The 12,854-nt window shown below is 38.2% G+C and overlaps 1 protein-coding gene across 16 annotated transcripts in view; it reads left to right on the top strand.

Annotated features, from left to right (window-relative positions):
- The window catches only part of PRDM2 (PR/SET domain 2), a 73,027-nt gene that overhangs the window by 24,059 nt on the left and 36,114 nt on the right, over nucleotides 1-12,854 (top strand). For 14 of the 16 annotated variants that reach the window (XR_010392851.1, XR_010392850.1, XM_064525639.1 and 11 more), the window contains one exon: nucleotides 2,404-2,533. The exons of the other annotated variants lie outside the window; for them this stretch is intronic. Coding sequence is in view for 12 of the 14 variants with exons in the window: in XM_064525639.1 (XP_064381709.1) it covers nucleotides 2,404-2,533 (130 nt within the window). In the remaining 2 variants the exon portion in view is untranslated. The remainder of the gene's footprint in view (nucleotides 1-2,403; nucleotides 2,534-12,854) is intronic. 16 annotated transcript variants of the gene reach the window in all.

Below are 12,854 nucleotides of genomic sequence, written 5' to 3' on the forward strand. Positions count from 1 at the left end.
ATGCTGTCATAGCTATTAATTTTTTCCCAAGTTTTTCTTTAGCTTTTTCTGCATTTCTAATTTGTAAGTTAAATAAGCTGATTTCCAAGCTGCCTTGCTAAGATAAGCAAAGTCTGAATTTGCTTGGTGTAAAAGAACCTAAAAACTGCACAGAGCTTTCATTTCCCTCTTCTCTGCTGTAAATGAATAGAAAAATTCCATGCTGGGGACTTCGAATCAGGTCTAGCATAGAATTTTTAAGCAAGCACAGGCAAATACAGTTCTCTTCCATCTTCTCTTCCTCTTTACTGAAGGATCTTTATAGGCTGCTTTGCATATACTTTCCCCAATATACATATGAGATTTGTGATATTTTATTGAAACAGCTTAAACTCATTATGGGGATTTCAGAAGCTCTTCCTTGCCTCTCCAAATGGGATGAGCCACTTTAACAGTGTTCTGCACATAGTACTGGTCTCAATGCCTTTTCTTCAAGAATTAAAAATTATAATAATAAATTGCAGTGAAAACGTGGTTTCAAAAAGTCTTCTAAATCAGCTTGACTGTGAGACTGTCCTTGATTTTTAAGGTGAAATTAATTTGCTTATGGAAGAAGGTTTTGTCAAACAGGTTTATAATAACTCTAATAATATGTAACAATTACTTGTTACATAGGAATGCAATGTTAGTCAACCAATAGAATAGGTGTGGAAAAATACACACAAGTACTACCACATGGGTCCACAAAGTGCTGTGGTCACGTTTGAGGGGAGGTGAGCCACATCCATGTGCAGAAGTGCTATCTTTTGGTGAAAGACTGTAGAAAATTGGTGAAAAGTGTATGCTGTTGTAAGGTCAAACAGGTAACTGTATGTCTCAGTCAGTGCAGCATGTTGTGATGTTTGTATGTGTACAATGAATAGCGTCATATGATCTATGTTAACTTTGGATGTTACTTTAGAAAAGAAATTTCAAAACTACTTCAAAGGAAACCTTTTGAAAAGAAAATCTCCAGATTGAAGAAATGTTGCAGTTAAAGCACAATGCACAAGAAAGCATGTGACAGCTACAATTTCAGCCCAGTGAGCCTGTCCATAATTCCCCTCTTCAACTAAACTATCCTGACCTGCCACTACTACATGAGCAACCCATAGATAACGGCTTTGAGGAGGTTGGTTGCTGGAGGTGATGTTGGAGGGTGGCGTCAGTAAGGGGGCTGTGTACTCTGTAGTAGCAGAGTAGCTCTACAAATGGCACTTCGTCAGGGTAGTCCTCTCCTCACCAGTATTGCTACTGAGGGAGCTGTTTTAATTGCCTGATTTTAGATCTGTTGCTGCATTGTGCCTTAAAGGTACTAGGTTAGAGGGCTCCACTGAGATTACAGAGTAGCTGCTCCAAAACTAAGTTCACCAAGCTGACTCTTAGTTCCAGATGTGAGGCTAACAGGCTGTGTGCTCACTGTCACTGTGTGGCCCCATTGCCTTTTTATGCCAACTCCTTCTTGGAGTTTATGTATTGGTAAGTTGTTTGCAGCAAGCAACTTCTCTTCATTCCTCACTGCTAAGCAGCTGCAGAATGGGACTGTGCAAATATTGTTACCACTACTTATCCATCGGGCATCTAGAACTGTAAAGGAAGCCAAAGAGTAGGTTTTGCTTATATTGAAACTTAAACATTTGGCATATTTGTTGGGATCTTGTGCCTCTTGTTCCAGTGTCAGAGGGTATAACAATACCTATCACCTTTGTCAAGTGCTGTGCGACCTACAAGAAAAATGCTTCATAAGAAACAGATATTACTATCATTTCGTATGGAAAAGTTCCCTTTGGTTTCAGACTTGAAATACAAGTCTTAGGATACCCTTTGCTCTCATGTAATGACTTTTAAAATAGTATCTTATTTCCAGCATCCCAATGTCCTTTAACCCTGGGGGAAAAGGGGGTATTGCAGCTGAGCCAAGGGAAGGCATGTGGGTTTGGGGTTTTGTCTTTGGATAGAATTGTGCAGGGAATGGAGAAAAAATCGAGATTTAAAAAATCGATCAAACTATGTCTTAGCCTATGGAGTTGGAGACTTCCTAGTGTACGATTCTGGAACTGTTTTAAGGAGGGTGTGGAAAAACGGGAGAAACCGCCCATTTGGCGTTGATCAGGCTGGCGGCAGCGCTGGGTCTCCTGAAACACGTAGTAATTAGTCTTCGTGTTGCTGCTAATGACTTTTAGCCGCCGCGCCCGGGGCTCGGCGCTGCACGCGGCGGCGCGGCCCTCCGGCCGGCAGGGGTCGCGGGCGCGCGGCGGCGGCGCCCTTGCCGCGGGGCGCCGCGGGGCACAGCCGTCGGCGCCGCCGCCGCTCCCCCGCCCGGCGGCCCGCCGCCAACAAGCCGCCGCCTGATTGGTGCCGCGCGTGTCTCTTCTCTCCCGCCAGCCAATCGCGCCGGGCGAGGAGCTGTTGGTGTGGTACAATGGGGAGGACGACCCGGAGATAGCCGCCGCTATTGAGGAAGAGCGAGCCGCCAGCGCCCGCAGCCGCCGGCACTCCCCGAAAGCCAAGAAAGGTAGGACCCGCCCGCCGCCGCCGCCCCGCGCCGGGCCCCGCCGCCCCGCGCCGGCCCGCTGCGCCGCGCCGCAACTTCCCGCGGCCGCCGCGGGGGGGGGGGGGAGGGGTAGGGGGAGGGGGGGTCGGAAAGTTTTTACCAATACGGGAATATCTGTTTGCGCAACGGTGTCAGCCGTCCTCAGACCGCCAACTTCTCGTGTGGGCGGGGGGCGGCTAAAATTATCCGCGGGCAGGGAGCGAAGTGCCGCCGAGCGATCTCCCCCCCCCCCCCCCAAAAAAAAAATTATTCTTTAACTCTGCGTTGGTACAGATGAAAAATGGAGGCTTTATTTCTCTGCAGGGCTCCTGTTCGTTGTTGTTTTTAAGGTGTTAGCGATCCTGTGCGTGCAATTTCGCAGGCACCGTGGACGTCTACTTCTGGCTGAGTTTGGCAGAGGAGGAAGGATGGGAGGAGGATTTTGTGTGTGTGTGTGGGGGGGGGGGGAATACGCACGTTACTCCTTATAACTATACCCAAGAAAACATCCATTATTTTTTCCATGAATAATTCAGCAGTGATATTTTTTCTAGAGTGCATGTGCCTCCAGACATGGCCTTATATAACAGGTATTTCGACTAGTGTTCTAGGCCAAAATCACACTTTATGACGCCATCGCAGGGGTAGCTAAAGGAAATATTTACGGTTGTAGCAGGAGGGTGTCTGCTCCTGCGGGAGGTGAATGTGTGCACCTCAATTCGCTGAAGGTGTCTGATGGACCAAATAAGGCAAGGAGATAATATTTAAAATGGCCTCGTTGTACATGTTTTAAAATGGTAATCTAGGGCCTGATTTTATTTGCACTGCAGTTGACTGTGGAACTCTCATTGGGACCAAGATCAAATATTTAGAAAAACAGGTTTTTAAGTAAGTTCTGTTTGTTTTAGAGATTGAAGAGGGGGCTGGGGGCAAGAAATGATGGGACACAATTGGTTATTTGTTTAAACACAGATTTGTAGGTGAGGTTGTTACAAAGTCTGAAATTCGAGCATTGATTTTTATTGTCATCTGTCATAAAACACATTTAGGACATAGATGAGTAGCTCTTGGTAAATTAGAGGTGGTGGTATGCTTTTTCTTAAATGTGCCTTATCTTAGCAAATAAAATTTGTGTGCCTGTGATTTACTTGAATGGCTAGAAAAACAACTTAAAAGAATTTGATTATATTATAAATCAGAAAAGCCAGACAATCTTTTCTAAGGTAATTTTTCATAAGTTTTTTTTGCATTCAGACAGTTACAGAGAGAATATTAATAAACTAATTTGGTAGTTCTTTTTAATGCTATTTTTGGAGTTCTAACAGTTATGAATTATACAGATTTCAAATTGGAATCACTTGGAACAATAGGTCTTCCTGTTCTTTATAAACAAACTCCTACCCAGGGCTCACAGATTTTCATAAATTATATACATATATACAAAAAAAGCATCCAAAGCACAATATAGATAAGATATTTAAGTACAGGCAAGAAGTAAATTATCTGTGGAATTACTCTCTTGTAGCATTAAGCAAAAAGACCATATTCATAGTATTTGGTTGCTTTGATTTGTTATGATTAAGGCTTTATCATCCATGTAAAAGACAAGCTGATTCTTAATATGTTCTTTGTTCTTTTCTAATGTGTATATTGAAATTTTTAGCCCTTTTTTTAGCACAGTGCGTTGGATTGTGTTTATTCCTGTACATTTATTCTCAGTTATTTTTAGTATTTGTAATAGTATCTGCTAATATTTGCAATTCATTTCAATTTGTCTGTAAGAAATGTAATATTTTTGCTAAATTGGTAGCAACTGAGATTCCAAAATGGTTTCCATTCATAACTCTTTTGCAGATACAGCTGCATCTCTTGGATATGAAAGTTTCCATACTTGATCTTAGCTCTGAGGTTGAGGTTTTGTAGGAAAGTAAAGGAAATTGTGATGAACTATGAGTTCAGCAGGGGTAAAAAGCAATGTTCTCTTTTGAATTAATTCTGACTGTGCTGTAAAAGGTGTGGGGAGAGGGGAAGGGGGAGAAAAATGTTTTGGTTTTAGTTTTTGCAGGTGAAAAAATCTTAGTACAAGGGAATTTTATAGATTAATTACCAACTTTATAAACTTGTTAGAGAGTAGCTTCTCAAGAGTGTTGTCAAATTTGAATTTATTAGCTACCTGAGCAGATTAGTTCCTCTTCATAAACTTTATTTTAGTCTACTTGCAGATTTTGTCTTATAGTTTGGAGGAGAAATAGCAATGAATAAGAAGTGCCAAGTTTGATCAAGTGTGAATGAATGCATCCTTTAGAAATGTGCTTTTCTCAAAAGAAAATTGACAGTTTAAAGTCTTACTGATGACTGGACAAGACCTTATTTGAGAAGTATATTAGCATGTAGTTTTTCAAAACATGCAGTTATTAAATAGCTACCAATCTTCAGTAAAACAAGCATCCTTTTTGATTTTTTTCACGTGTTTTAGGCTTTGTCCTTGGACATCTAAAAATATTTAACTTCTGGCGAATAGTCTTGTTGCTGCAGTTCATTTAATGAACTCTGATTATGTCAGAAGAGGTGACTTTTACAGCTATTAAAGCTTTAAAGCGGTGTGTTTCTGCCCAGTTAATCAAGGCTGTAATTACTGTAGAACTTCTTCCATGCTCATGTAGGAAGACTCTTATTTCTGAATAAATCCTCACAAGGTGTTAATTCAGACTTTCTTACCATGAGAGGTAGGCCTGAGTAATTTGTGAAATTGAGATGGCATTCAAGAATCAGCAGCTGACCAAGTCTAGGGTAGACACAAAATGTAGACTGGAATAGTATGTTCTGCTTGACCTTGATCTGACCTGTGTTTGCAAGTGATTACTGACACTAGGTTCATAATCTCCTTTAGAGCATATTTATGATGGCACCTGACATTCCCCTCTATTTACCAGTCTCCTCTAACACATTTGCAGAAGGCAGGATCTTGGTTATGCCTTGGTCATATTTCTCAAAACTTGCTTGCTCTTTACTTGTGTAACTTCTTCACCGGTTAAATCTGATCATGCATATCACTTCTTACAGTCTACCATCAGAATACTTTGCAACTTTTTGGTCTCGATGCAGACAGTTACAGCCTGATTTTGTTCTAGGTCTTCATAGCTGTAGTAAATCCTTTGCATTTTCCTTTTAGCATGCACAACAGTTTAGGAGTCATTAGGAAAAGTCAGAATTCTTACTTACTTATTTTTCTGCATTGAAACATTGAGAGTAAACATGTTGCTAATGTATGTGTTTGAGATCTAGAAAGAAAGTTAGGGTAAGAGTGTAATTAAAAGCAAAACAAAAACAACCTGTTGAACTTTCTTGGGTAACATCTCTGATTTTTATCAGAACCCCTCCCCACCCCCATTATCTTTGACATGATTACTATGTTGGTAAGAGCCAACAGCTGCTGTACATGAGAAGATTTTTTCTTAGCCAACCAGTAGCAGAAAAGTGATTTAAAACATTGCTTTGTTGCTTTTGCATATTCTGAAATTTCATTTAATAGTTGAGCTTTCCTACCGCTGTCATTCATTTCTCCCAGTTTGTCGTTGATAGGCTTCTGTCCTGCTAACAAAGCTTGTAGGAAACTTTTCTCAAATCAAATGCATTAGCATTAATTACCTTTGCTAAGAAAAAAAGAAACAGCCTGCCCTTTATTTTACAGTTAATAAGTTGACATCTCTGCTAGAGGAGTAGTATAGAAGTTTGTCTCTTTTGATACTTTTTGACACTTTTGATAACTGGTGTTTCTTCCTGAATGCAGGACAGTATACTAAAAGTAATAATAGGAAATATCAGTTTTTTCTGCAGTGTCTCCCCTTTTTAGACTGTTACAGTTGTTTTTTTTCTTGTTTGTGCACATGAAGCAAGGATACACTTACTCAGCACCACATTTTTGGAGTCTCTGCTTCTCTATATGTTTTCCTTCCAAAAGTCATGTTTCACTAACCAAGTTTAAGAGTATCTTAAAGGGTTGTTGTATGTTAGATATAAAAATATATCCAATGGTCTTATCAGGCTATAATCTTCTTTTAAGGTGCTAAGTAGGCCCTGAAATGTAACCAAAATATACCAAAATAATCTGTTATGGATTATATGGCATATCAAAAGTCTGATCTTGGAGGAAGAAAGACATTGTCATCTACATCAGATCAGATTTTAATTTGATACATGTTTGCGAAAAATACTTGTGTAACTTTTTTGGGGGGAAGAAGAGGAGGATGTACTTCTCCAGTGCTTATTTATAACCTTGTGGTAGTGCTTCTGTGCTGTTTAGCTGTATTTGTGTCTTTACTGTGTTCTGCTTAGCGCTTTATCTAGGCAACAAACCCCAGTGGCATAATTTATACTATTGTTTGGAGTGAATACCATATGTGCCTCCATTTCGTATCTTTCTGTGCAAAGTCAGGCTGTCAAGAGGGAAAGTATGCAACTTTGTTTTAACAAAAATACATGCTGTGTAAGGTGAGACTTGAATGGAAGTCATGGAACCGAATGACCTGTCTCTTCTAGAAGATCCTGTTGTGAGACTTTTTAAAATATAGTCCTCTGTTGTATTGTAGGCAAAACACCTGAATCAGGGCTATGTATATCTTGGACAGTCCCAGGTGATTGTTTATAGTGGTATAGTCTTGAACTATTGCTGATAAATCTGTATTAGAACTTCAGTACCATAAACGGTCCTACTGCGTGATGTTGATATTTGCTGTAGTTCTTACCAGATTTCAGGGAGGGTTTGAAGTACAGGATAACTCTCAGTAAATAATGCCCCAGAGCTAGTGTGAAAGTGGGTGAATTATGAATCAGTTTACATGATTGTTGTGTGTTTTTTATATAAGGCTGAATGCAAAGTGCAACTTTAGGCTTCTGCTTCAGAGCTTCCAGAAAAATACTGTCAAAATAAAAGTTATAGTATAAGAATGGCTGTTACTGAAATAGTGTCAACTTGCTGCTGCACAGAAATGAAATGTAAAGATTAACTGAGCAGGTTGAATTCTGCATAGCAGAACTTTTGCAGTTCTCCTGTTAATATTTTCATAGGATCTTTCACATAGTTCCAAATAATTACCTGTACTCAAGAGTCACATAAATACATAAAATCCTGTTTACAAGTGGTAGGCCTTGGATTTCCATCTGGATGTCATCACAAATGGAAATCATGGCCAGATGATGCCCTGATTGTCCATATTTTTTGAAGTTATGTGGGTTGATTAGTTTATAGTTATTTACTTGGAATAAGTTGAAAAGTTATTTCCAAATAGAGAAGATACTGCCTGAGAAAAATGGTTATGCACATTGATTGGAATGCAGCTTACAGAAAAATGTTGAAGTTCTGAAAGTTGTACCTTTGTAATAATGGTATTTCTCAAAGAAATGACATTCTTACCTAGGCTGTATTTTGAACAGATTTATTGAAAAACTTTTTGAAAACGATACAGAATCAAGGCTTCAAAACTTACTAGCCAAAGACTAGTTAGAGACAAAGGAGGAAGGAGAAGGTCACCAAGAAAACCTGGAACAAAGCCACAGAATGAAAACTACTTTATTTTCCTAAATTCAGGCTGATTTACAAGAATGATACAAGTTCAGTTAAAAAACTGCTTTTGGTATGTCAGGGGAACGGCATTGCTCATGGCAGCTTCTGTCTGGTGAACATCTAATAACTTAGGTTTTCTAACCAATAGAAATTCTTTTTGTTCCTCAGAAATGAGGCTTTTTGAATGGAGAAGTTGTATTACTTTAAATTTCCATCTTCGCTTCTATAGTAAACGCCTTCAGTTCCTATGATAGCTGCTGCTCTGAGCTTTCTCAGAGCAGAGTGAGATTGGTATGATTCATTCCAGCTTCGTTCCTGCCTACGGGTTTAAGAATAGGAGAAGATAAGACTTCATTTTGGAGGTAAAAATAAATTATTTGTATTTGAAGAAATGTTTTGGCATTAAATTGCATGTATTGATCCCTTTCAAAACTCCACATTTCTGAGTATAAACTCTTGGAAGTATGAGGATTTAGCACATTCAGATAATGTTTTTTAAATTACTGAGAAACACCAATATTTCTGCTTTAGTCAGGTTATATCATATTTATGTGAACATTGGGAAACGTGTTTGCTTATGTGCTGTAATTATAAGGTTAGGGAAGGCTGTAAGGTTTGTTTTATGTTCAGAAGCCTTGCATGTACTATTTTGTATACACTCCCTCCAAAACTTCCTAAATGGGCAGCTGGTAATGGAAATACACCGCAGGTATGGGTGAGCGCTGTCAGTGTGGGACCTGTGCTGTCACCAGTGTATCGTGGCATATAGTTGTGCTCCAGGTATCGTTAGACAACTTGATGTTCCTAATTTGGTGGCACCCAGCTTTGCCTACACAAGAATCTGACTGGTGATGCCACTAAAAGCAGAACTTGCTTAAGAACTAAAGAAGGATTTAGGAAAGGGCCGGAAGGTGCTCAGGAATGCACTGGAAGGATTTGGTGCTGGTTATCAGATCTTCTGACAGGTGCTCACTCCTCATTAAAACAGGTAGTACAAACATCCTGCATGCTCTTGATCTTACTTTATCTTGGTACGTGTTTGTCCTTAACTGCAAATAACAATATGGTGTTCATGATCATAACAAGCTAATGTTTTTAGGTACTAGTTTATTTTTGGTTAGAGCATATGTATGTATTTGTGTAATATAGTAAAGATTTTCTTCTTGGATGATTTGGTTGTTCAAATCATAGGTTCTAAGCTGTTTTCCTTTATTTGTTAGTTCTATTCCACCACCCTTTCATATACCATTTGTTTTTTTGAAGTTAAATAATAAAATAAATGTTTAGATCACAGTTGCAGTATGTCTAAGCAAATTTGCTAATGCTGTCTACAGTTATGTAACCTGCAGTGGGAAGTGGAATTGAGGCATTGGACAGCTTTCTAGTATTAATCAATTTTTTTTCTACGGACCAAGGTTAGCTTTGGAACAGTGACTTGGAAGGAAAAGAGCTTACTATTCCATTGCTAACTTTTTAATTAAGCCTGTCTATTTTGAAATTGTCTTTTTTTAATTGGGGAGGGTGGGGGAGGAATACTTTTTCCTTGTCCTAAAAATAAGCTAAATGTTGCTAATACTCCAAACACTATTCTTTTCAAGTATATTTTAGAATTGTCCAGAACTTTATTAGAATATTCTTTTATGAATCACAGAGCAGTTTAAATGCTGTTTATAAGATACTGAGAAAATTTGGGGAGGACTGTTTTAGGATAGAGCTTTAATTTTGAGGTAAACAGATTCTGAGGTTGTATTCAAATATAGAAAGTGGATGAATTTCTGCAGAGTATGAGGACAGACATAGTTTTCCAGGATTAAACCAGTGGTTTTCCTTTTTAATCCTCTTAATACTGACTTACGTTGTGTTTTAGAATTGTCCCATTACTTGCAACATATATGTGAACAAAGCGTTTTTTCTTGCATGCAGTCATTGATTGCCTTAGCTATGTTAAAGAGTTTGGGTTTGTTGTCTCAAACTTTATTCCAAGTAATTTACCTGGATGACTTTTATTCACATCAGTAACCTTTCTTGACTTCCTTTGTGTTCTTGTCGCATTTAAAGTCAAGGGTTTATTAAACACTTAAAACTTCCTGTGGTTTTCTTGCACTCCTGCATGCTCTCCCAGCATTTGTTATTTAAGTTAATTGGAGACTTTGGGGCTTTTATGGTAGTTAGACTGTAGTTGGTGATTGACTTTCAGAGTTTTCTTGTTTTATTTACCTCTAACTTCTTGTTATTATTAAATCATGCCTTAATTTAGTGGAGGCTTTAAGTTCTCCTTGTAAAAAGGATCTCCTATACCTCTTAATTGTTTTTATTGCCGCCTTCTAGACCTCTTCTTATGCTTCATCTTTTCAAAACTCTTCTTAATACTGTTTGAATAATACTATTCATACACTATTCTGTATCATTCATGGTGCTGAAGTTTAGTGCTGGCTTCTGTTACAGCTTACCATAATTATGCATTGACTGTTTATATTTGAATTATTTATACGAGCCTCTTATTTTTTTTTAATTGACTAAGGGCGTGTCTACAGATGCTCCATCTAATTTAGTATGTAATGTAAAATGGTATGTTCACTGTAACTCCAGGTCTGTCCGTACGACATCCCGTTAAAACTGGTTTATGGGAAGAGATGTAGACTCCATTTCTGTGTGTATGGAGGAGAACTATTTTCTTTACCTGTGAAATCTGTCCTTATTTTGTAAGATAATTGATGTTTTTAAAGTCTTTCTGAAGATTTTTCTGTTACTGTATTATGACATTACAAAATAACAAAATAATTTTATATTCAACGTAGCTAACTTTTCAGTACATTTTCCAAATCAACAAAAAGGAAAAGCATTTATCTTCAGACTAGAGTGTATTTAATTTTTAATCTGTCAAAACTTGGAATTAGTTCTTTATTCCTGCCACAAGCCTTACAAGGATTGACAGGTATGAGTTTGTTCTGAAGAATTCTTACTGGCCTGCGCTTGCTGTGTCAAAGTCCTAAAGGAGGGGTTGTAGCAGTCTCTTAAGTTTTACCTGGTTTAATGGTTACTGAAATAATACTCTGGTATTCTAAAATTTGTAGCTGTGAAGTTAGGTATCTTCTGGGCATCAAGTATTCATTAGTGAACACTAGCTTGGCTTTTATAAACTTTATCCCCTGGATTGACTTAAGCAAGTGCAATCTTTATTTTGATCACCAGTATGTGTGTGTTAGGACGAAATCTTCAGGAGCGCTTCAGAGCGTGCCAGCATTGCGGTTAAGAGTGGGTTGTGTTGTCACACTTCGTATGGAGTTCTGCAGGAGCATTTGATAGACTATGATTAATGCTTTAGAGCTTTGAAGAGACAGTATTATTAATGTGATGATTGACATAAATTTCCTCTAGTGAGAGTATTATAATAGCTGAGACTCTATCTTCTTGATTATCATTACTGCAAAATGACACAGAAATGGTTAGTCAGCTATACATCTATTCTAGCTAGCATTGAGAGCCAGATGCCAAGCTTGTTTGAGTCCATTCAAACATGAATCTTCTTTGTTGCCAGTCCCTTAGTGATGATTAGATTGTTGAATGGGAAAGATCTAGTCTTTGTGAAAGTGGCTTAATTCATATAAATTAAGGTAAATTTTCTCATGTGTTGCCACTATTTGAAGCCAAATACAACAATCTTTTTCATACTACTGTTGTTGAAATCAGAAGTTAGTTATCAAGTTAGTACGGTTTTTTGTTACTGGTGTAAAGTAGTTCAATAGTAATGATAGCTGACCTCTTTAAGAGTAAGTTTGTATCAAAGTGCACAAGCTTGCTTTAAATTCATACTGTTAAAAGGAAACTTGAATGATACTGTTGCTGTTATTAGAATCCTCTGGGGTTTTAGAGAGGAGTAGCTCATACTAAGTTTTAGCCAGTTGAGTAAAAAAAAAAAAAAAAAAAAAAAAAAAAAAAAAAAAAAAAAAAAACTTCTTGTGAAGTTTTTGTTTCAAGTTGCAGGTAAAGAGCAAAAAGTTCAGTGTTTCAACTCTTATGGACCCTAGTCAGGGATTGCAAAAGGAAAGTGGACTTTGTGCTGAAACTTCATTCATGACTACCACATTCTTAACTGTTAAGCGTCAGTTTCTAGTCTTTCCACTCCCATATACCAAAGCTATGTTTTTGTCTGGTTCATTGCCTGTAAATGAAAATGTCCAAGTTACCTTTTGGTGAGGTTTGTAATTTTGTATTCTGTTTCAGTTGACTTTTTATGGTATCAAAAGATGTGTACAAAAATTTTACATGTTTAAAGGCCAATTTAATCCAAACAGGTTAACTGACCAGCAGGCAAACTGACTGGGCACAATATTTTGTAATGAAGTTGCCATTCCCTGTAGTGACTTTATGAGCTTATTGCCATTTTTTGGTTTCATAAATTAAGCAGCCATCAGTTTGCTTTGGTTTGGGGCTAACTATACATTCAGTAACTTCTGTTGGTGCTCTGGTTGACAGAACTGACAACTATTGTCTGCAGTACTCTCTTCTGCCAGTTGAGAAAGGCACCGATTGAGCAACTGGAGCATTACAGTTAAAGATTTCTTTGGGAGATAGAGTAAATCCTATATCCTCAGAGGAGGCTGAAATGCATTTCTCAGAGAAAAAATCATGGGGCTGCAGCTGGAGTGAGGCACTTGGTTTCAGAGAGAATGCTAAGCAGATCTTTCAGAATTTTTCAGCAGATAAATGATTCATTCAGACTATATTGTACACTGAAAG

The sequence above is a fragment of the Dromaius novaehollandiae genome, chromosome 24 (assembly GCF_036370855.1).
Source record: "Dromaius novaehollandiae isolate bDroNov1 chromosome 24, bDroNov1.hap1, whole genome shotgun sequence".
In the NCBI taxonomy this organism is placed as follows: domain Eukaryota; kingdom Metazoa; phylum Chordata; class Aves; order Casuariiformes; family Dromaiidae; genus Dromaius; species Dromaius novaehollandiae.